The sequence below is a fragment of the Trachymyrmex septentrionalis genome, unplaced genomic scaffold, assembly GCF_001594115.1.
Source record: "Trachymyrmex septentrionalis isolate Tsep2-gDNA-1 unplaced genomic scaffold, Tsep1.0 scaffold311, whole genome shotgun sequence".
Classification (NCBI taxonomy): Eukaryota; Metazoa; Arthropoda; class Insecta; order Hymenoptera; family Formicidae; genus Trachymyrmex; species Trachymyrmex septentrionalis.
In genome coordinates this window covers 201924-226658 of record NW_017305476.1, presented here as the reverse complement: position 1 = coordinate 226658, position 24735 = coordinate 201924, and the positions used below count along the sequence as shown (strand labels likewise).

General features: G+C 30.0%; 2 protein-coding genes across 2 annotated transcripts in view; one reads left to right on the top strand and one right to left on the bottom strand.

The window, feature by feature from the left end:
• Window positions 1-1921: 1921 nt before the first annotated feature.
• On the top strand, window positions 1922-22739 carry LOC108749756 (snRNA-activating protein complex subunit 3). The gene is made up of 5 exons (XM_018488688.1): window positions 1922-2276; window positions 2367-2544; window positions 2728-3000; window positions 4408-4646; window positions 22399-22739. Exons 1-5 carry the CDS (start codon window positions 2080-2082, stop codon window positions 22676-22678), a joined length of 1167 nt encoding a protein of 388 aa, XP_018344190.1. The 5' UTR covers window positions 1922-2079; the 3' UTR covers window positions 22679-22739.
• Window positions 22740-22744: 5 nt separating this feature from the next.
• The window catches only part of LOC108749755 (transmembrane and TPR repeat-containing protein 4), a 32838-nt gene continuing 30847 nt past the window's right edge, over window positions 22745-24735 (bottom strand). Inside the window, exon 11 of the mRNA XM_018488687.1 lies at window positions 22745-22943. Within this exon, the coding sequence (XP_018344189.1) occupies window positions 22807-22943 (137 nt within the window). The 3' untranslated portion in view covers window positions 22745-22806. The remainder of the gene's footprint in view (window positions 22944-24735) is intronic.

Sequence of the window (24735 nt, the reverse complement as noted above, 5' to 3'; positions counted from 1 at the left end):
AAGAACCAACCAACTACAGTTGAGCATTCCCCTATCGTTCGACTGTGACAGATTTGATACAGTATATACGGTAGCGCAACTCTCCCGATTTTATATTGGCCAAAATGGAGTACGCATGCGTGAAATAAACAAGTTGCCCCATCTCATTTCCTCCCTTTTTTTATTGTTCTCTCTCTTTCTCTCTCTCTATTTAAATAAGCGTTTTAATGTTCCACTTAAACAATTTGTCTTTCAACCATACATAGTTCAGAGTAGAAATTTAGAGGAAAGTATTACGTGTATTGTCCATTTGGTGAAATGTTGTGTGAGAAATCTCGATTAGTCTAATTTTTGTGAAAAAGTGAACAAAAAATAACATAGAAAATCGAGCAGAAAGGATTTCTTTTTATTTATTGTGTTTTAAATTTATTTTTTGGACATGCATATATATATTTTTATATCTCTCAGCTTTCTCATAACATTTTCATAGATATATAATTACATAATATTTTTTTATACAAATATACATTTTTAAGTTAATTTAATATTTTTCTTAATATTTTTCTACATTTTCATTAAGTTCAGATTATTTTATTGTAATAGTAGGTTTATTCGTTTGTATATGTTGCATGTGCTCTAATATGCTCCTATAACAGCTCTTACTCCAACGCACTTGTTGAAGTGCGATGCAAATAAATCTAGTGAGTTTTGACAGAGTGGAAAAAGAATAAAAAGAGAAAGAAGTTTAGGTGATAACTATGGCAACGCTAGGTAACTTGCATATTTCACGCATGCGCACTCTATTTTGGCCAACACTAACATCAAAGATGACATAGTTGCGCTACTGTATGTATTGTAATTTTGATCCGGTTTAAACCTTCAGTGGAAACTAAGCTATTGATACTTAGAGTGTGTCCTCTAATAAACGACATTAAAGTCACTAGATTAACAAAGTACCGCGATGAGAAAATTCACTGAATTAGCATTTGGATCCAAAATGGCATCAAAGTACTATTCTAACCTGATTCTGTTAAAAGGTCGAAAATCCATACAAGAGTCCAGAAGAAGAAAAAAAATCTGATTCTGTTATTATCAAAAATGCCCGATTGTTGTGTTGAAAATTGTAAAAATCGCAGCGAAAGAGGCTGAAGTTTTGAACCGCGCGTTATAGAGCCAAAATGGCGGCAATTCGCGATACTTTGTTAATCTAGTGACTTTAAGCGACACAATGTGACGCAGTGATCATACTATCTTTGTTTAACATTAGCAAACAACAAGGATCTATTAGCTCCTGCACACAGAACGCGGCAACGCTTGACGCGCGGCGAAAGTTATCGCACTAACCAATAATTTTATATTCTTAGTCGGTCTCATGTAAGACTTCTAGAAATGATGTAATATTACTTTCGCCTCGCGGCGAAAGTTGAATTGAGTCCAACTCTTGTCACGCGGTGGAAATTATAGATCTATTACTTCCGAATAAGCAAGACATTAATTGACTATCACGCCAATTTCCGCCGCGCGGCAAACGTTGCTGCGTTCTGTGTGCAGAAGACATATTGCAGAGAGAATTATGGGAGAGTGTTTCTTTTCTCTGATTGGTTTTGCCATATATAGCTTTTGTGCAAGTGTGTATGTTGTACATATACAACACTAATGCGGTACAATAGCGTAGACTTAAGTAGTGGAAGCAGCGACTAATCAGCTGGACGATACGGGCATTGGTATAATGCCTAATTTACACTGGACGCAACAAGCGTTAAGCAGCGAAGCAGCAACTTAATCAGCAAGGCGATATTGTTTACGCCACTGTAAATATTGTCTCATTGATTGGTTGCTGCTCCGCTGCTTGACGCTTGCTGCGTCCAGTGTGAATTAGGCATTATATTACTGTCCGTATCGTCCAGCTGATTAATCGCTGCTTCCACTGCTTGACGCTTGCATGTGAATGCACCTGTGTCTAATCTTCCTTTTTATAGATGACGCTTAAGGAAGGATGCCGTGTAAATGTGGTCTATGGTTTTAGCACTGGCAACGAATTTTGGAACACGGCGCTTAGTAGTTAAAATTTATATTTATAGTTAAAATTTATTTGAGACAATGGATCAGGTGTATAAGCTCTACGATCGTCAAGCATCATCAAAGATTTGTATAAAAGATTATTTTCATCAATATAGCGAATTAATCAAATCATCTATGTGTTATGAAATTGACAAACAAAGTGAAGAAAAGATTTTTCAACTTATGGGTACCGACCTCTCACAAGCCAGAATACTTTTAATGAAACATTATTGCAGGTATTTTATTTTACGACATATAATAAATATGACTTATATTTCTTAATAAAATAAATGCTCATATATATTGTATCAAAATTAATTTTATAGTATCGATAATTTAACATTACCAGTGGAAGCTGCCATTATGGAAGAACAGGAAAAAGAAGGATATGTTAATATACCTGAAAAAATTTTAGATAATGTTTCATTGGAAACAATTAAAGTACTAGAGATCTTATCTAAACAAGCTTCAGTAAAACCTAGAAATCAAAATGGCATTCCTATTGTAAGTAATTACTTCAAAGAGCTATTAAGACCTGTAGAATAATAAAAAGATTCACTAAAATTTACTTGAATTATAATTATATGATCGATAATTTTATAAGCACTACATTGATTTCCTTGATTAATGTGCATAATTAATATTGACAAATCTAGAGCATTGAAATAATTACTTATTTCTTTTTAGAAATATGACAAGTCAAGATCTCTTGATGATAATTTTTTAAAGCCGTATGAAGAATTTCTAGTTTATATCAGGATATACGAGCCATTTAAAAGCCAGCCTCGTTCTCTTAAGTATAGAACAAGTATACCTGTTCTTAAACTTAAGAGTGTCATATCAATATTGGGAAGCCAAACTCTTTATGAATTACGTCAAAAGATAATGTGTCAATCTGACTTGTCAATTACAAAAGAAATTAGTGAAAATCCAAATCAAAGGCCTGAATCGATGGCAAAAGTAATCATTTTTTCAATTTTGAATTATATCTTTTATAACAATCCATCTAATTGTTATAGATTAGATATATAGAACAGTGAAATTTTACAAACAAAGCGTTTTTGAGAAAAAGGTTTCATGTAAAAGCCATAGTTCACTATTAAAAATCAAAGATTATTTAGAATAGCCCCCTCCTCCCACTGTTTTCACTCAAAATGAAAGAATCTGACAAAGAAACGCAGTGATTGGCCTTATGAATCAAATTATTATATAATATTATAAGTTATATAAGCATTAAAGTTGGAGACTTTAGAGGTTAAAGTATTTATCCTGATTCGATACAGTGCTATGTATACATTCTGCATTAATTACACAAATTCTCTGCTTCACAAACACAAATTCACTGCTTTACAAACAAAAATTCACTGCTTTAAGCACACAAATTCTTTACATTAGCAGTGAATTTGTGTTTTTGAAGCAATGAATTTGTGTGAAGCAAAGAATTTGTTTTTAAAGCAATAAATTTGTGTTTTTAAAACAGTGAATTTGTGTAATTAAAATAGAACGTATACATAGCTCTATATTGAATTGAGATAACAGATATCTTAATCTCTAACTTTAATGCTGAGTCTACAATGAGCCGGTAGTCAGAAGTCTTAGTCTTAATCGGTGAAGTTGGTCAATCAGCCTTAGTCGTACAAGGTGGCTATTGGTCAACTTCATCGATAAGACTTAGGACTATCGATTACCGACTCATTGTCGAATCAACGTATTCTACAATGCGCCTATTCTACAATGTGCTCTTTGTTTCCTGTTTCTTGTTTTTTACTTTTTGCTTTTTCTCGTTTGCAGCTGTTTTATCAATAATTGTATTTTTTGCTATGTATTGTTTCTTTCGAAATTCATTCTACTTTTATCTCGGGCGATATAAAACAAAAAACTGGTAACAAAAAAATAAGAAGCAAAAAGACAAAATGTAAAAAAATAACAAAAGGCAAGAAACAGGAAATAAAAAGCAGATTGTAGAACAGGCTTATCGCTTAATAATTCGATTCACGAAGTCGACTGTGTTTTTTTGCCAGATTCTTTCGTTTTGAGAACGCGTTGAATGAGTATATTTTTATAAAGATTTTTTTTTGGGGGGACTATTTTAAATAATTACCTAATCAAAATAAGAACAATCTCCAATAATTTTGATCTTGACAAATATTATCAAATTCATGACCCTGAATAACATTCAAAATGATTTTGTCGTCAGTTGAACACATTGCATAATGTTAATGCTAGTGATACCTGACTTTTGTCAACTCAAATTTCGAAAAATACTTAACTTATTTTCGTAAAAATGCTTTGTTTTCGAGATACTTCACAGTTTCTATTAAGATGAAATACTCAGTATATAAAAGTCAATTGTATTTACTATTATAGGATGTCTACCAATCTGGATTCTTTTATATTGAAGATACATTTTATAATGATACTAGTGTACCAACTAACATTGATTATAGTAATACTATATTAGAATGGGCAACAGTTCGTGATATAGGTCCATTTAAAATTGCCACTATGGATGCTTTGATAAATTCTCTTTATACAAAGTTTGGTTTTCCATGGGTATATCAGCATCAAGGTTGTTGCGAACACTTAATTGTCTTGACTGATGCCAGGTAATTTTTATTAACATAATTTGGAGGAATCTATTAAATTTAATTTTTATAGTTCTTAAAGGAGGAGCCTGATATAACACACTGAAAAAAGTGATTTCTGGGAATTTTTTTTAAAGAAACGATTTAGTGAAACTTTTTAGAACTTTTAGTATGCTTTTATGCATATTTCAACATAAAAAAATATTTTTTTTATTGTAATATCCATATATTTGAAAATAAACAAGCTATTGTCCAAGCTCGTGGCGTCATTGGCATACAGTCTAGCTTTTATTGTATTTGTCTGAAACCAAATTCTCAAATATTTTAATTTTATTATAATATTCCGCTATGGATAAGCTTATCTCTAAAGTGAAATAGGCAAAATTAAAAAAATAATGAGATTTTGGAAAAATATTGTGATGTTCACAAAATATTTGCGAATTAAAAAGGCAATAATACAATAATTACTTAATAATATCATCAAATATCATCAATAGATTTGTCTAGAGGGAAATTTATCTATATATATGTATGCATAGGGAGAAGTCGATTAGTTGAATATTTTTTTAGTTATACTGCTAAATTCGAAAATTTGTTTTTGAGAAAAACACGTTTAAAGATTTGTGTAAGGAAAAGTAGCTATTTTTAGATACTTTTTTTAAGCTATTCTGTTATTCCAAGCCCATAGAGTAAATTTTCTGTTTCCTCATAAAAATCTTTCAATTGTATTTGTTACTCCCTGTGAGCTGTTCGGAGACCAAAGCACTTTTCCGACCAGTCACGACTGCGACTTCGACGTTTTCCTGTCTTATCCCACATCTTATCCTATGTCACAACTATATCTTGTTATGTTTCGTTACATTTCGTTCTCTGTTATAGTCCTATGTGTCTGCGTAGGTATAAGCATAGACTTATAAGATAGACAGAGCATTCGTACGAGAGAAACTGAAGACTTGATAAAAAGAAAGAGAAATAGTCGCGGAATAATCTCTTTCTTTCTAGTAGTGAATTGATTGATCGCTGCGGCAGACCGGAGAGTAGTCGAAAGCAACGAAAATAAATGTCCAAGAGTCAGTGGCCGAGAGTTGTGGCCTTACGCTCAAGCTGATTGGTCCCCCACTCACTGTGAAAGAGAGAAACAACTATGAAATAGCTATCCTTCAATGTTGTCTTCAGTTTTTCTCGTACGAATGTTCCGTTTTATAAGTCTATGGGTATAAGATAATAGTATCGTTAAAATTTCGAATTTTGATCTGAAACTTTACGAACATATTTTTCAAATGTAATACTAATAATTTATGCAAAAAATCGATTTTTTTTCATCTGTTACATCAGACTTCTCCTGAGGATCTCTTTCATCAACCTCAGTTAACTATGAGTTGTGAAACTGAGCCTAAATGAGCCCCATATAACCGTCGGTTAACTTAACTGAGGTTGGTGAAAGAGATCCTTAATGCTAAAATGAAATTATGAAGTAAAAGAAATGCTATGGAATGAAAGATACCACAGAACTATACACTAGTTGCGTACTACAGGCAGCATTATCTACTATTACATTTGAGCAACTTCTGAGTTCAAATTTGGTCAAAGTATATTAATCTGTTAATTAGTTAAAATTGCTTTGCTTAATGAGAATCAATAGTATTTAGTATGGTCTATTTCATATTAATGGTTCATCAGGTTTTAATATAGAATTTTCCATATTTATAAAAATACAAACAGCCGCAATGTATTTGCTTTTTCTCTTTCCAGCTTTGCAATTACATAAAGAACTTCTGATAGTTTATTTTTATTTAGTTATATGAATACAAGGAAAGATTGAGATTTATATTGAGTGTGTGTGTTATTACTGTTATTTAAATAATTTAATGAAAAAAATATTTCGGTTCTAATTTATATCTATCTTTATTTTCATTCAATAAGGTGATTCGATAGGTGGTCATTTAGTTTATTTACATTAGTTTTTCTAATTAATCTTAATGATAGATTCTTCGATTAATCTATTTTCAGAATTAATATTTTTGGAAACATGACAACTTTATAAGTCGGCTACTTTTAGAAATACTTTTCAGTGAGCAGATTAGTTAGAATTTCGGCAGGCCTTATTATTTTTGATAGATATCGAGCATGAAATAAATAATATATCATAGGTAATGAGAACAACATCTAGCTATGCGTCTACCATTAAAGCAATCACATAATATCTACTAAAATTCTAACTAATCTGTTCATTGCAGAAGAAGTTTATCCAGTAAATAATAATAAATGATTTTATTAAGACCGTAATGTGGTTAAATAATAAGTAAGAATATTCAAGCCTATAACGGTCGAAGCTAGATCTTTAATGTTCAAATAATTTAGTGTGAATTATATATATATATATATATATACACTGTATATGTACATGCATATATGCCGTATTTGTAGCTATTCAAACTACGCGTCGAATTGGTTTTCCGGACTTATAAACGTAATTAAACTGTAAATAATTTACATATATTGATTATTGATTACGAGGAATATTACTAAGGCCTTGGTAGTCAAATGGCTTAGGACGCTCATATGGAATACAAGACATCCGGCTCCCGGCCGAGTTAATATTTTTCGCAATAAATTGATTTATAGTTTTTCAGCACATTAACATCTTTCTAATATGATACTGGATTGAACATCAAAATTATTAAAATCTGTTTGTTAATTTAATTTAATTTGTGATATTATCCCAGTAATTTAGTTGCGTTTAAGTCCGGAAAATCAATTCGGCGCGTAGTTTGAATACAAATATGATATATATGCACGTACATATACAGTATATATATAATTTACATTTAATTATTTAAGCATTAAAGATTTAATTTCAACCGTTAGACTTGAATATTCTTAAAAGTCCAAAAAAGCAGGGCGAATGACAGTCAGCGTGCTAGTTATTACGCAAAATGTAAATTTAAATTTTTATTCAAAAAACTATAATACATTTCAGCTCACTTTGGAGTCATCAGCAATAACAAAATTTAAAATAAAACTCGTATCCAAGGAAAAATCATCAGATTTACAGATTTGATGTTCTAAAATCCCAAAACATAAAAAGAATTCATTTTAACATTGAATTAAAGTTATAATAAATTTTAATCGTTTAGTATGAATTTTTCCAATGTTGAGATGAATTCCTTTTGTGTTTTAGGATTTTAAAACATCAAATCTGTAAATTTGTGATTTTTCCTTGGGCATGATGGAAGTTATATTTTAAATTTTGTTATTGCTGATGATGACTCAAAAGTGAGCCAAAACATACTATAGTTTTTCGAATAAAGATTTAAGTTTACATTTTGCGTAATAACTACCACACTGACTCTCTACCTGATTTTTCGGATTTTGTTTTTAAATTTGAGAGAGTCAGAAGAATTAAGAAGATATATTATTACTATTTTGAATATTCTTACTTATTGTTTATTCAGTAATTAATGACGATAACGATGAGGACTAAATACAGACATTTGTCAAAATGAATATAAATATCAATTGAATCAAAATAACTGCCTTACAACTCAGTGATTTGTAAAATAAAAATCTTAAGTTATGGAATTATTAAAAATTGAAAAATAATTTAACTATTATTAACTTCCAACTTGTGATTAGCAAAACATTTCAATATGGGATTTTATAGATAAATAAAATATTAGAGAGCTGATAAAAATTGTGTCGCTAATTTTTTCAAAAAACTAACGAGGAAATTTAAATTTATTTTTTTTTAATGTGGCCCATTTTTTAAAACAATCTGAAAAAATATATTTTGGTAGGAAATTAAACAGAGATTCATGTGCAATTTTTTTAAAGTTATTTTCATTTTTTTTAAATCGAATTTTGCACCAAAAAAAAAGAATTTAAAAAATATCTCCTTATTGATATCCAACACACACAAGATTTTCAGATTTTTTTCAGAATTTAATTTGATTTTTTACTAAGTATAATAATTAAAATCGGAAAATTGTAAAAAAATCATTTTTTCGCTTTAACTTGGTCACGTCTCGATATAGAAATCTAAAATTTGATATGTAAGCATCTTTTAAAGCATCATCTTAGAAAAAAAAATCAGCTCAAAAAGTCATAGAAGCATTTTCACCATATTTATTTCGCTAAACCCTTACCTGATGATCTATATTGTTTATTTTGTTATTTAAAGTAATTTGATTTAAAAAAAATTAGGATACTCTGATTTAATAAAAGTATTTTTCAAAGTTAATTTTGTATTTAACTTGAGTTAACTCAATTTTAACGCGAGTCTAGAACCGCGAGTCTAAATTAATTCAATTTAAGATAAATTTGGCTTTTTATGAGAAAACGTTGTCACCACAAAAGAAAAAACACTTGTAATTAATTATGATTATTTATGAAAAGTCACAAAAATCTAAAGCTTGCAAATCCAAATTAACAAAATTCTGAAGATGAAATGTAGTTTTCCAATTCAATTGAATTCAGTTAAATCCAATTTAATCCAATTGTAACAAAAAAGTTTTTGTTATTTAAAATAAGCATCCAGATAAATAAAATTTGAATTTATTTTAATCCATTTTCATTTACTGGGGATGCTCTTCGTAATAATCTTTTTAACAATAACATTTAAGAATAACATTTAATATCTTCTAATAATTATATTAGCAGCGTAAAATTATTTAAAAAGTATTCAAAAATGTATAATTATGTTCAGATAACGCTTCCGTCATTTTCATGATTCCTGTGAAGTACGCAACCAATGTATGGTATTTATCATGATGGAAGAAGATAAGTGAGACAATTTGAAGGATGTGCAGTAGGATGAAATTTAGGACCCAAATTTGATTGACTAGCTGATTGCTCTGAATTGTGCCGTTACGTGCGTTGTCTTACCTGTCTTCTTCCATCATGATATTTATATTAATAATATACAAAAAAATAAAAAATGCAATAGAACGAAATAACTACCATAAGTTTTTGGGCATTGAATATGACTTTATCAAGTTATGGCCGCAACACAAACTCTTGCATAACACATAATGCATAGTGCATAAGGGAATCAACTAATCAGAATCTTTCCTTTTCTCCTATTCCATGGAAAAAAAGAATTTCGATTGGTTAATTCTCTTATGCACTATATTACGTGTTATGCAAGAGTCTCTGCTGCGGCTATTACGTTATAATTTTCCGAAATTTGCGGATAAAGATATAAAAAAAATAGCTATTTTAATATCTTTTAATGTATTTATTGTATATTGCAACTACAACATATATATATTAGAAATGTTTCAATCAAAATTAAATGTATCATAATCGACATAAAATCTTTTTAACTTAATTTTAACACTGACTCCGCACAAAAATCTGCTAATATGATCGTTGTGCCTCTTGTAATTAATTGTTGCCTTACAATGAACAATATGCATTTATTCGATGACTGCGTGCGACATTCAATGTAGTATCGCCGGCATTTGTCTGATAATTTCGCTTGCGATATCAATGTGGTGCCACCGGACGGCATAGTTTTATTATAGTTTTAACTATAATAAAACTTCTTCAATACGCTACATATTATAGCCATGGTATTGATGATTTTCAAAAAATTGGAATTATTTGATAGTGATTTTGTTCACTATCATATACTTTTCCATTGAATTTATGAAATGAAATAGATTTAAAATATTCCATACGATATGTTAGTTTTATTACAAAAGCAGCCAGACAAATAATATAATAATATCATGATAATCTAACGATAATACAGAAGGTGTCCCAAAATAATCACCAAATATTTCGTGGGCAGGTAGAGTGAACTAAACTGTCTCGAAAAGTCCTGTACCATTTTGCAATTTTTGCAATGGTTAACAAGACATTAATTACTAAAAATTGTTAAAAATTGGTCTTCAATAATTTTTTACACAAATACTATTAACTTTACAGAAAAATTGTAAGAGACGAAAATTATTTATTTTTTTCTCATAGAGCTCTAAGAATTTTTTCAAAATTTTTTATTAACTTTTTAGTACTGCATTTTCTTATTTTTACCAATATGAGAAAATATGGGATTAAAAAATTCTGAAAAAATTCTGAAATAGTGAGAAGAAAATAAACAATTTTCGTCTCTTGCAGTTTTTCTGTAAAGTTGATAATGTTTGAGTAAAAGAATATTTAAAACTAATTTTTAGCACTTTTTAGTAATTAATATCTTGTTAACTATTGCGAAAATTGCAAAATAGAGAAAGAAGAAGTGGAGAACTTTTCGACTCAGTTTAGTCCGCTCTTCCTGCCCAAGATAATATTTGGCGATTATTTTGGGACACTCTGTATACTATATATATATACTATATATATTGGAGTGATCCAAATCAATCACAGAAGATGGCATGTACGTATTCCTCATGAAAAACTGAGTCGAAAATATTAATAGCAAAATGTTGAGGGGTCAATAGTTTTTGAATGGTGAACCTTTGAAACCGTCCAACCATGGCATGTAAAGTTCGCGCCGTCAGGCGCGGCGCAATCAAGCGGCCGGCCACATTCGCGCTTTGACGAATTTCGCATAACGCATAATGCATAAAGGAATTAACTAATCAAAATCCTTCTTTTCCATGGAATGGGAGAAAAGGAAAGATTCTGATTAGTTGATTCGCTTATACACTGTGCGTTATGCAAAAGTCTACTGCGGCTTTATCGCTAAACATTACGATGCTGAATAAGTATTGAAAAGATTCCGTGAAATCTCTATTATTTTTTATTGGTATCGCAAACAAACCTTTTCAGGAAGATTTCTAAATTTCAACTCAAATCATCCTATTTCACAAAAAAAAGGCACAATTTTCTCGCTAGTTGATAGAGCTTTTCTTCTTTCTGACTTTATGTTTCATACAAAAAATTTGACTTTTATTATTAACATTTTACTAGATAATGACTATCCATTGATTTTTATTTTTGACACAGTTAATCAACGTATTAAAACTTTAATTAAAAATAGACACACAGCACATAAAGATTTGGTTGACAATGTTTGTACGAATGATTCTGCATCTTGGCTTACGATACCATTTATTCCTTCACACAGAAAAATTTAAATGGTTCAATAAAAAACGATATCAAGGTCTCTATCTTTTCATAGTCCTAATAAAATGGGTAAATATATTAAAGTACAAAAGGATATTTGTCCCCATACATCTAAGAACAATGTAGTTTATAAGATTTCGTGTAATAATTGTGATGCGTCGTACGTTGGACAGACGGGCAGACAATTGAAAACCAAAATTACAGAACATCGTAATTATATTAGACATAACATTTCTGTCCGTTGTCATAACGAAGCACAGACTACAATATGATCATGATTTCTAATGGGATAATGTTAAAATTTTAGATGAAGAGCCTTGCTATAGAAAACGCTTAATTTCCGAGATGCTTAATATTAAGAAGCAAAAAAATAGTTTGAATTTACAAACTGATACCAAAGGTCTTCATAAGGCATATATATCTATTGTAAATAAAGTTGGATTTTTCGATACTGATAGTCCGTCTCTTCTCTCAGTCTGTAATGATCCGCATCAGCGAGCGTACATAATAATCGACACATAATGTCCGTCTTATACAACGTTCCTTTCTTTATATATTCTAAAAGTTTTTTTATTCTTATATGGACACACTTATTTGATAATTTACATATGAATTTTGGTGAGTTTTTATTTCTTCCGGAGATTTCCGGTACGTTAATTTATTTGCGTGTATTTTTTGTAAGAAGTCTTTTTATCAACTAGAGCTTTTCCAAGATATTTGAAATACATTTGGCTGTTCAATTGTACGAAAATAATGTCGAGTTCTACATCATGACTCACCCGAACTGTGAATGTAATGAATATGCGAACATTTGCGATAATTGATTTTGTACAATACTACGATTTTTTCGATATGTTAATGTCTGAAGAGGGTAGCCCTCCGGTAGCTCAATCCGGTAGTCAAAACTTGTAATTTATTTGTATTTAAACTGAGTTTTTATTTATTTTTTATTTTTTTATTTTTTATTATATATTTTCTTTAATTATACTTTTCTTTATTTGTAATTTATTCTTTTGATTGTATGATTTTTTTAAAGAAATGTGTTGACTCTTACTTTGCCCTTTATTTATTGTTATTTATTTTGTAGGAAGAGTCCTTCAATTTGTTAAATGTTAAAAAATTATTACAGTCTCATTTTCGTATTAGATTTTCGTCTTGGAATGTTCCTAAGAATCTGTTCTTAAAAGGATATTCATGAGTTTCGAGATTTCTGTATATAAATAGATACAATAGATATATAAACTTTTATTAGTCTCCTTGGTACATTTTTCAGTTCTCTGTTATACTTTTTGACAGGGAACTAAAAATTTTGACATTAAATGAGAATAAGTTTAAACACTTTTTTCGCAGCGAATATGCGGCGTAGCATAGTCGCGAAACGTAGGCTATGTTTAACTAACCTTACTTCATATTTATTAAACATGTAAATTAATATTTTATTCTAATATCAAAAAGCAAATTGAATACAAGGTTACATTCAACAAAACTTAGTAAAAACAATAAACTTAAAATATAATACATACCAGGGAACTGATGTTGATGGTTGAGTGACTTAACACTTTTTTCGCAGCGAATATGCGGCGTAGCATAGTCGCGAAATGTAGGCTATGTTTAACTAACCTTACTTCATATTTATTAAACATGTAAAAGTCATTTCTTTGCTGATACTATAAATGCCACATTTTTAGAAACAATCTTAAGACTTTGGCATATACGAGGTCTGTTCAAAAAGTATCGCGAATTTTGTGTTTTTTCAAAAATTATTTATTTATTCATGAATATCTATTTTGTCCCCTTCAAAGTAATCCCCATCAGATATATACTTGTGCCAACGTTTTTTCCAATCCTCGAAGCACTTCAAAAAATTATTTTTTGTGATCTTGTTCAGCTCCTCCTTCGATGCCGTCTTTATCTCCTCAATCGTAGCGTAGCGTCGTCCTTTCATGGGCCTCTTCAGTTTCGGGAACAAGAAAAAGTCACAGGGGGCCAGATCTGGGGAATACGGTGGCTGCGGCATCATTAGTGTGTTGTTTTTGGTCAAAAATTCGCGCACAAGCAACGATGTGTGAGCAGGGGCGTTATCATGGTGCAAAAGCCAATTTTTGTTCTTCCACAAATCCGGGCGTTTCTGGCGGATTGCTTCGCGCAAATTGCGCATAACTTGCAGGTAATATTCCTTATTGACCGTTCTACCCTGTGGCAAGAACTCATGATGCACCACGCCCCTGCAATCGAAGAAAACTGTAAGCAAAACCTTCACATTCGACCGAACTTGGCGCGCTTTTTTCGGTCTTGACTCGTGCGGCAGCTTCCATTGGGATGATTGAGCTTTGGTTTCCACGTCATAACCATAAACCCATGATTCGTCACCAGTTATGACCCTCTGGAGCAAATTTGGGTCGTCGCGGACAGAGTCCAACAGCTCCTTAGCAATGTTAATGCGATGCTGTTTTTGGTCGAAATTGAGCAAAAATCGAAGAACCAAAACACGTGGAAGCAAAGCAGCTGTCAAAAATTAACTGAACATTCAAAATGGCCGAACTTGTCGGCATAAGTGAGAGACATGAGTACCAACATAACGCCACAAAAAAATCGAAAATCGAATATACGTAACCCGCGGAAATTCAAAATTCGCGATACTTTTTGAACAGACCTCGTACAACAATTTAAGACGTAAGACTTAAGCAAGGAAATCATGTTGGATTCTACTACTTACCATGAGCTTATGTTATGGCTTATGATATTATCTTACGTCTTAAATTATTTTATGTGCTATGACCTTTATATTTAAAACTGATGACAAAGTTTGATGGCATTTTTTGTAAATAAAATTTAATGGAATAAAATAAAAAATGTAAATGATAAGTATGACTAATGTAGAATACATATAAAGTGAAAAAGTTAATAAATAACTCTAAATTTATGTTATGAACATGCATTATAGTATAAATTTTATAATTATGTGTGACACTCTAAGGGACTTAGATTTTCATGTATAGAAGTTCATTTTTAGATGTAAATAAATTGACAGTTCTTTATTGGTTGCCTATAGGGATATATAATCTTTCTTTGTGAGGAAAATTGAATACAATTTTAAATGTATTTAAAAAGTGTAGGATGCAAAAATTTCAATTTGTTTAGAATCACCTATATGACAAAAAATATTAAATTAATTTTTTTTATCCCAAAAAGAGGATGTCAATAAAGGCGTCTTTGGTTCGCTCAGGATTTTCAATAAATAATTCAATAAATAATTTTGTATTATGTGATTATTGAGAATATAAAAAATAACCATCAAATATGAAAATAACTTAATCCATAAAATCACAATTAATAATTAATCTAGGTGTACCACTATAATACTAATCATAAAAAGAATACTTTTCATGACTAATAAACTTATTGCCATCATAAAGCTTCTATCATCGTCAAGGTTATGATCATTATAGAGATTTTAATATTAAAAAAAGCCTTTATTTTTTTATTTTATTTTTAATAGATTTTTTATTTATAAAATTTTTGGATATTATTAAGGCTTCTACATAAATCGTGATGCCATAAGCGAGAATCACGTTCGTTTTTGTTGTATATCATTTTTTGTAAATTGAAGATAATTTGGATAAAACAAAATATGATTTTGGTCTGTAAATAGTCACTTAAAAGTGAAAATAGGCTACGAAGTAAACTGCTTTCACGTACTCTTTACTATCTTTTACGATTAGCAAGAGGGATAAGAGTTTCAATCCATTTTTCCAAATGTTTTGAAGCAGTCTCGTTATTTCGTTTTATCTAAATTGTTTTTATGTATAAATGGCACGTAACAAAAATTAACATGTCATTTCTTACTTGTATTACTCACGATCCAATATGATCGCAACAATTATTAGCAGCTTTAAACGCTACGATAATTTTTAAGCATCTGATGATAATTGTTCAAAATTTGACAGTTAGAATTTAAGTATTATAGTAGCAGGGTTGGAAATGTTACTTCATAAAATTAATGCATTACCGTAATAGGGGTATCAGACTATGGATTGACAAATACGATTGACGGTTGCTTAGATCTATTTTAATTCAATCACGATGGACTCCTTACATTGTAATTGGCTGAAATAATCGAGCAACTGTTAACCGCCAACTCGTAATATACAAGCATTACTGTTACTATTTGTAAAAAGTAATTCGTTACCGTTACCAATTACCAATGTTAAAAGTAAAGCGTTACCACTTAGAAAGTGGTTACTTTCTTCATTACTTTTTGTAATGTTAAAGTATATTAAATTAAAAAATGACATTAGTTAATAATTAATATTAATTGTGAAACCAATGTTAAAGCTTAATATTTTAAGTTGATCTCTAATAACAAGCTTTTCTTTATATTAAATTTATCTAATATAATTCTTTGATAATTCTCTATATTAATATTTTTATTTTTTTATATACGCTTATTATTACGAAATTATAATTTACAAACGCAGATTTTTAAAAAATTTTTATTAAACATTGTTTTTGATGTCGTTATTAAGAAATATTCTAATATTCTTTGTCGATATTAAAAAATTTATAATCCACGTTACATACAGGCCGCGGTCCGATTAACGCTCACAACGTTTAAAAATCATTTCATCCTTGTTCGTCAAATGTTAAACGAAGATATTGTAAATGATGCTCATGATGAGCATTGTCAGCATGAATTGGACCACGTCCATAGATATATTACAGATTTTCAATATCGGCAGTAAATATCGTAGCCTAAGATATGAAGTACAAAACATTTGTCGATATTTATATTTCTATTATAAAATATTTATAGCTAATTGTGAAAATAATGCGATCTACTGAATACTCATAATTATGAAGATAATAAAGAATTAAAGTAATAATAAAAGTAACGGCTTAATTTGTTATTGTTACAAATAGGAAAAAGTAATAATCGTTACCGAAAAAGTAATGAAAATTGTAACGATGTTACAAATAACGTTACTTCCTAATTTTGCATAGTAGTATATTTAGATTAATAATTATGATAAATTATAAACAATTTATTGGCTATCCGAATAATAATTATGGCTTTAATCAAAATTGTGTAACAAAAGGAACATGAAAGCCAGTGCTGGTTCTTGTTGCGAAACTAATCTACATATATCATTCTTTAATTATCAGAAAAACAATAAATGTTTCGACTTTTATTGTATAATACGACATTGAATACATATATAAAAATACGATCGCAAAAAAGCTTCTGCAAAATCGCGTTAATTTTCTATCATTATGTGATTGAACTAAATCAGTTGTTATCAGTATTCAATATTTGCAGCCTATGCGTTCAAAAACTACCTTCACGTATTGAGTCTTAATAATAATTTGGACTCTCAAATATTAAAAAAAAATTAGAGAGAGAAAGACTAGTACGAGGATACGTCAAGGACGCAGATGATATAGCGTGATAAATACAAATTTTACAACATTTAGTGTATATTCACTTAACATTTTGGTTCTTTATTTGAACTATCTTTAGAATGTTTCAAAGTGATGATAAACGTCAAATCATTGGTAGGTAGATCTATTGAGAGAAGAATGGATTTTATTATCGATCTCAAGAGTAAAAAGTACCTGGCTAAGGAGATGCCAGAATTTAGAGTATTGACCAGGAAATCCAAATCTCAAGCATGAATATCACTATAATTCAAACAGTTTTTCTTAGCAAAATGAGATGAGATAAAGAGCTAATAACAAAAAAAGACTCACTCTGAGATCCACAATTTACAGAGATGTATAATAAAGATATACATTCGTTAAGTCCATTCAATAAAAATTACATTTAGTAAAAAGCAATATAAGTTAAAATATAGTCAAATATATAAAATGAAAGAATCTATCAGTGAAAAATATAAAAAGGCTCATCAAAACCTACATCAACTGTTCGCATGCATAGAAAATTCTTTATTTTTCGTGTGAATGTAACAAAACAAATAAAATATACGTTTCAATTCGGATCCTTATCAATATAAAATATAAATCAAAATTACATAAATAACGCAAATTCCAAGTTGATGATTCTCGACAATTTAGTTCGTTCTTCTTTATCCAAATACCAAATTAGCTATGTAATTCACCATTATCACTCATTGTGTCGGATATTGTTATGGAAGATCTTGAAATCATTACAGAGACTTCCAATTTCACCATCCTTTTATGTGAGGTATGTTGATGACATTGCGTTAGCATGTGATGCATCATTGATACATTGATGAACACCTTCAATTCATTCCATTCCAAATTAAAATTTACAACTGAAATAGGGACAAGTTAGATTTTCTTGATTGTCGACACCACAGGACCTTTACGTTGAGCCGCGAGAAAACGCTTACACATGTAAGTTGATATAATAAAAAATTCAGACAAATGATTTTAATAATTCTCTAATTTTTTATTTCGTATTTCTTTTGAATGACTACACAGCAAATCTGACAATCTAATGAGCGGTGTGACTCTAATTAGTGATGCAATATATATGACTTCGGTTTTACTTTATATAAATTTTATATTGTTATTATATAAGTTAATATTTTTGATAATCATTGGGCTATTCATTATATAATCAATTTGGTATTTGGATATAGAAGAACGAATTAAATTGTCGGGAATTATCAACTTGCAATTTGCGTTATTTATGTAATTTCGATTTATATTTTATATTGATGAGGGTTATATTGAAATGTATATTTTATTCGTTTTGTTACATTCACACGAAAAATAAAGAATTTTCTGTGCATCCGAACAGCTGATGTAAGCTCTGATGGGCTTTTTTACATTTTTCACTGATTAAAATATGGTATTATGTCTAGTTATTATGACAGTCCGCTTATAAATGACAAAGAACTAAGTGTCGCAGGTCAAACAAGAAACGTAAAATATAAATATATGTGAGAAATGTTATAATTCTTCGATAATAGATAAGTGGTGTAAACATTCTATGTCCGATTGCAAATTTAAATCTGATTAATTTGCTGTTTAATGTAGCATTTTTGTGATGAGTTTTTTTATTATAACATTTCTCACGATCAAGTACTTTAACATTATTTCATTCAAAATCATGATCATGTTGAATCCTATTGGTTAGTGATGACCGAATGCGTTATTGTATTTCTATTTATGTGTCTAATGTGTTTTGATACTCTAGTATGAAGTTACCTATTGGTCTGCTCCACATAAGATGCATTACAATTTAAACATGAAATTTTATATACTATATTGCTATTTTCATTCATCAGTGGGAGAGCGTCCTTTTGCAATTTAATAAATTTATGTAACTTATTTAAACTATGAAAGGCCATAAAATTAAAATTCTTAAATATATTTATGAATTTCTCAAAGTAGGAAAATAAGGCATCACAAACCAAGGAACTTGATCTACTTGTGGTCGACTATGTTATTATTATTTTGTTTTTCGTTCTGTAAAAAAGTTCTTATTAAAAAGATGTCTAAGACGTTTCTTGATTGTTTCAAATATGTATTTTAAAGAGTAGTCATTTTTCAAAAGAACGCGTATGATATAATTAAAATTTTTCTTATGGAATCTAGGATGTGAATAAAAAAAAGCTGTGTCCACCAAACTCATTATCATACCTCTTTTTAGAGAATGGATGCCAAGTCAATTCAGATATCTGCCTGAAAAGGATTTGCCTGAAAGGTTTATGATATCAATCGAATTCAATTCTCTTTCGTAATAATGATAGTTGTGGCCAAAAAATTAAGTTTTTGACCACCCACTTCCATGGTAAATTGTAATCTCCTATGGAAGGAATTGTAAATCTGAAGAATGCAATCGACTTTATCAATCGGTATAGCCATGGCAATCATCTACATATCTATAATAGAAAGATATGATCTGAAAATCGAATTGTCTTAGCGCCCACATCTCTCTTCTGCAACATCTAATTCGCAATTATCGGTGACAAGGGGGACATAGGTGTTCCGAAATTTTGTTTGTAGAACTTCCCGTCAAATTTAAAGTAAGTAGAATTTAGTATGAGTTTAGCGTCAATAAATTCTTTTTTGAGAATATTGCACTTAGCCATGCGAGTCCATCTTACAGAAATGCTATTAATAATTAGATCGATAGGAAAATTCGTAAAGAGGAAAACTACATCCAAAGAAACCAAAATATAGTTATCTTCCAAATGAAGTCCCCTCAATTTGTCGACTAATTGAAAACTGTCAGAAATATGACTATCAGCTATAGGTTATTCAAAATTAAGCCATATAAATATTGTGCCAATGGATTATCAATGGAAGACATAGTGATTCTTAACGGGGAATTCCCTTGTATTCCTTCGAAAGACCATAGGGCTCTGGGAAGCATCACTGATCATAGCATGCAATATGACCATGATTTTGACTGAAATAATATTATAATTATAGGATACATTTTTTTTTTATTGGTCAATTAGTAAAATTTTTTTCTTCCGATTGGTTAATCAAATGCTTCAAAGCATTTGTAGTAGCAACTCGACCATATCCGTAATAACAGACTCATCGCAGAAATGTTATAATACATATTAAACCGCAAATCAATGGTTTAAATTTGCTATCGGACACAGATTGCTTACATCACTTTTATCTATTATCAAAGAATTATAACATTTACATATATTTAAATTTTACATCTCTTGTTTGACCTGCGACACTTAGCTCTTTGTCATTTATAAGCGGACTGTCACAGTAACTAGATATAATACCACATTTTAACTTTTATTGCTTTAAACTTTTTATTAAATATAATTTTTATTGAACGGACTCAACAAATATATCTTTGTAATACATCTCCGTAAATCTCCTGTGGATCTCTATTTGAATTATAATGATATTCATGCTTGATATTTAGACTTTCTGATCAATATTCTAAATTCTGGCATCTCCTTAGCCAGGTAGTTTTCACTTTTAAGATCGATAATAAAATCCATTTTTCTCTCAATTGATCTACCTATATGATTTGACGCTTATCATCACTTTGGAACATTCTGAAGATGATTCAAATAACGGACCAAAACGTTAAGTACACTACTTATATGTTGTAAAATTTGTTTTATTTATCACACTATACCATCTGCGTCCTTGACTCGTACTAGCCATTCTTTCTCTTATTTTATATATTGAATATTTTCTTCCAGGAGAAGAAACCTTCTTAATCGATAATCGTGATTATTTAGTATAGAAATCACAAATCCTATGAATTATTAATGTAATTCAACTTCAAATATTAAACTATATTACTACAGCTATAATAAATGAAACATAAGTCATGAATGTAAAAATTATAAGTATCGAAAAAAATGTCTTTAGAAATTTTAAAATCAAAGTCAAAATTTATATTTAATAATCAAAAGTAAAATACCTATGCATCTGACCTCATCTGATTATAACTTTCTATCTTTTCTCAAGTTCCTTTATTATAAAAGTAATAACCCGATCGGAATCGAAATGTTAGTTTAATTTAGACATATTTTTATTTATATTTAACGTTATTTGTATCATATTACGTATATTAAATTTGTTACTTTGACTCGTAGCTCTTCTTAACACAATTTTTTTTATAAAAGTAATCATCGATGACAGAAGAAGCACAACGATCTAACTTACGAAAATATTTGTTTAGATAATTCAACATTTGTGTAGATAGAAAGAACTATTTAGGGAAGGAGGATTCCCTCTAAAATAGAATTCGTGGAGATACTTTCAAGGACAGGGAAATAAATATTTGGTAATTTATCAGTATTATTTTGCCTTAATCCGTAAGTCGGTTTTTTTTCTTATATACATGATTTCAGATAATCATGTAATATGAAGGCTCTATATCTAGGATTGCGACTGATGATTGCCCCATTCAAAATCATGATTTTGTTGATTTACATTAATCATATACAGAGAGAGAGAGAGAGAGAGAGAGAGAGAGAGAGAGAGAGAGAGAGAGAGAGAGAGGGGGGGGGAGAGAGGGAGAAAGAATGGATTTGTTCGTTCTAGATTGAAAATTTGCCCTGAAAGGTCCTATTTGTATGTCAATTTTTCGTCGTATTCAGCGACTCAAAATATAATACATAAGAATAACTGGGTCTTCACCCCAGCACAGGATATTTTTTTTGTGGACCTTATCGTTCAATACATACATAAAAATACATTCGCAAAAAGCTTCTACAAAATCATGTCAATCCCCCTCCCCTCCCTCTCTCCTCCGGTATTTTTTTTATGGGTAATTTTTTATACTGAAATTGATCTAAATCGAAATATTTATTGTTTTTTTGAAAATAAAAGAATGATATTTCGCAACAAGAACCAGTGTTGACTTTCATGCTTCATTGTTACACAATTTTGATTTATTATAAAGCCTTTATTATTAGTTTTATTATAACTTTATAGATCAAGTTTTTTTTCATTTAATGCTTATTTTTGACCTGATGATACAAGATAAAAAAATTGTTTTTTGAAAATCATTAATGGGCCAAAAATGATTTTATTGATCCTTCTCCCTTTTGCAAATTGTAATGTGATAGAGAAATTTGGAAGATCATATTTAACGCTCAAAAAAATGGGAAATAATTATTCTCGTTCTTATATTTAAAAAAATAATTTTGTATTAATATAGTAAGTCATTTTTACTTAATAATTATTAAATAAACGTTATTAACGAATCAATTATTTTTGTTAGGTTGGTAACTGTAGATGATGTATTAACATCATCTGCTTATCCAAGAATAGAAAAAATAAGACCTGTTTCTGGAAAAAACTGCATCTATTGCGGAATATTTAATGTACATTGGATTGTAACAGAACATGATAGAATACCACATGATACAAGTTACTTTTGCAATAGATGTTTTATATCTTATAACTATGTCGACGGCAAAAAAGTTGGAAATTTCAAAGCATATAGTTATCCTTGTATACCGCAATTAATGTCGATAATAAGAAGACCTAAGAAATCTTAAACTTTTATATATGTATCCGTCATATATATATGTGTGTGAGTGTGTGTGTGTATAAATATATTTGAAATACATATTAGTGCATATACAATATTTAATATAAAATATTAGTGTAGCAAAGTTACACTAATTTATTTTATTGATGCTTTTAATGTATACAATCTTTGCAAGTTGTCTCTTGCACTGTATAAATCTGGTTTTAATTGTAGTGCTTTCTTATACATTTCCTCTGCAGCATTTAATTTATTCCAACGATGATATAAGACACCTAAATAAAATATTTCTGATTTTATATATTATCTTAAATTATTCATATCTTATGTATACAATTAAAAATTAGTGTTGTCATACTAGTCTAAAGAAATCGTCGAAGTAATGATATATAGTTCAGACAAATTGTTATAGCTGTACTTATTTAAAAAATAATTCAGAAAAAGTTTTTTATCAATACGTCTTTCTTTTGGCTTTCTTACATCAAAACTTAATTTTTTAAAAACTTTGAATCTATTAAGGGTTGAGGGAACTAACTCATTTACACTTCATTTGCGATGCAACTACATATCTGCACTCTATAAAACGCGACTATATATTATGTTGTAGAAGAAATATTTTACCGTGAAACTTATTTTGACTTACACTTTATAAAGATACGAGACCTGCTAAACAAAATTTTGCAATTTCGCTCTTAAGGCTTCTGACTACTCCGCCCAAGAACTCTGCGTTGACGATAACGACACAGAATTAGACGGCGGTCTGGTGAAACCGGTAGTCACACACTTAAACACGAGCTCATGGCCGAGTGCTCGCATGCGGCGCACCGTGAGTGAATGAGACAGCGAGTTCCTCATACTAGTCCCTTGTTTCAAGCGACCGAAAATGCTTTCTCGGCAATCTCGGCCGCTCGGCGGCCCTAGGCATCAATAAGGGAGGCATCCTAAATAACATAAAAAAGTTCTAACAAATTGTAGTAATAGTGTACCCCTTCCATTAATCCAGAATAATATAAATCATGTTAAAACGCAACAGTTTACGAGATATTTAATTGTTTATGATTATTTTTCGTGAACGTTATATAGTACACCTCTCCTTCATAAACTCGAGTAGCAAGAATAGTTCAATAGAAGAATTTTATCAGAAAAAAATTATAAACCAGCATTTCTCTTCACAAAAGTCTCGAAAGACCATCGGAAAAGAAATGCGTATGTTTTGAGACTCGACACTTATAAAGAAAATATGCGAAAAAAAATCGAATAGTTGCAAAAAGCACGTTTTTTTGCTTATAAAACGAAAGATATTGATTGTATGGAAAAAAATTTGATATAAAAAATGTAGGTATTCGAAATACCTACAAAATGAGACGTGGAACATTAAAATCGATCTATTAATTTAGTAGAAAAAAAGAAAATAAAAAACACCGAAAAAGGCCTTTTTTTCACTCGCTCTCTGTTTATTGAGATTTAAACGCAAAGCTTTGAAATTCTCGTAAAATGTTGCCCTCGTAATGACGAACAAACCTAGCCTGAAATGTTTAATAGTTTTTGCAAAAAACCATTTATTCACTAAAACCGTCTGCGGAAAATTTAATTTTTTCATTTTTGAACAGCCGCGCAACAATTTACACGGGTGACTTTTCTTCTTTAAGAATCACGATTCACTATCACGTACACTGAATAATAAAACGATTTTTTGTAGTTAAACTATTATAAAACGACTTTAAAAAGTAGTAGTTTAGACTTTTAAAAAGTAAAATATCCTTTTCCGTTGTTATATCCCGACAAAACCCTCTGCCTTTTATTATAAATATATAGTTTAGTATCTCTAGTTTAGGCCTTGTAACCGTCTCTTTCTAAAAAAAAGGCCTATTCGGCTTCTTTTCTCTCTTTTACGCTCGAAGGACACAGACAGCTCACGGTAGTACGCCTTATGCGCCGCGTAGACAAAATACATCTAACCGACAATCTTTTCCGCTGAGTCCAGAGAAATATCGAACAGCATATATATATTCAATAATTAAATAATTAAGATAGTAAAAATTAAGACCTTCCAACTGCGAGGACGAA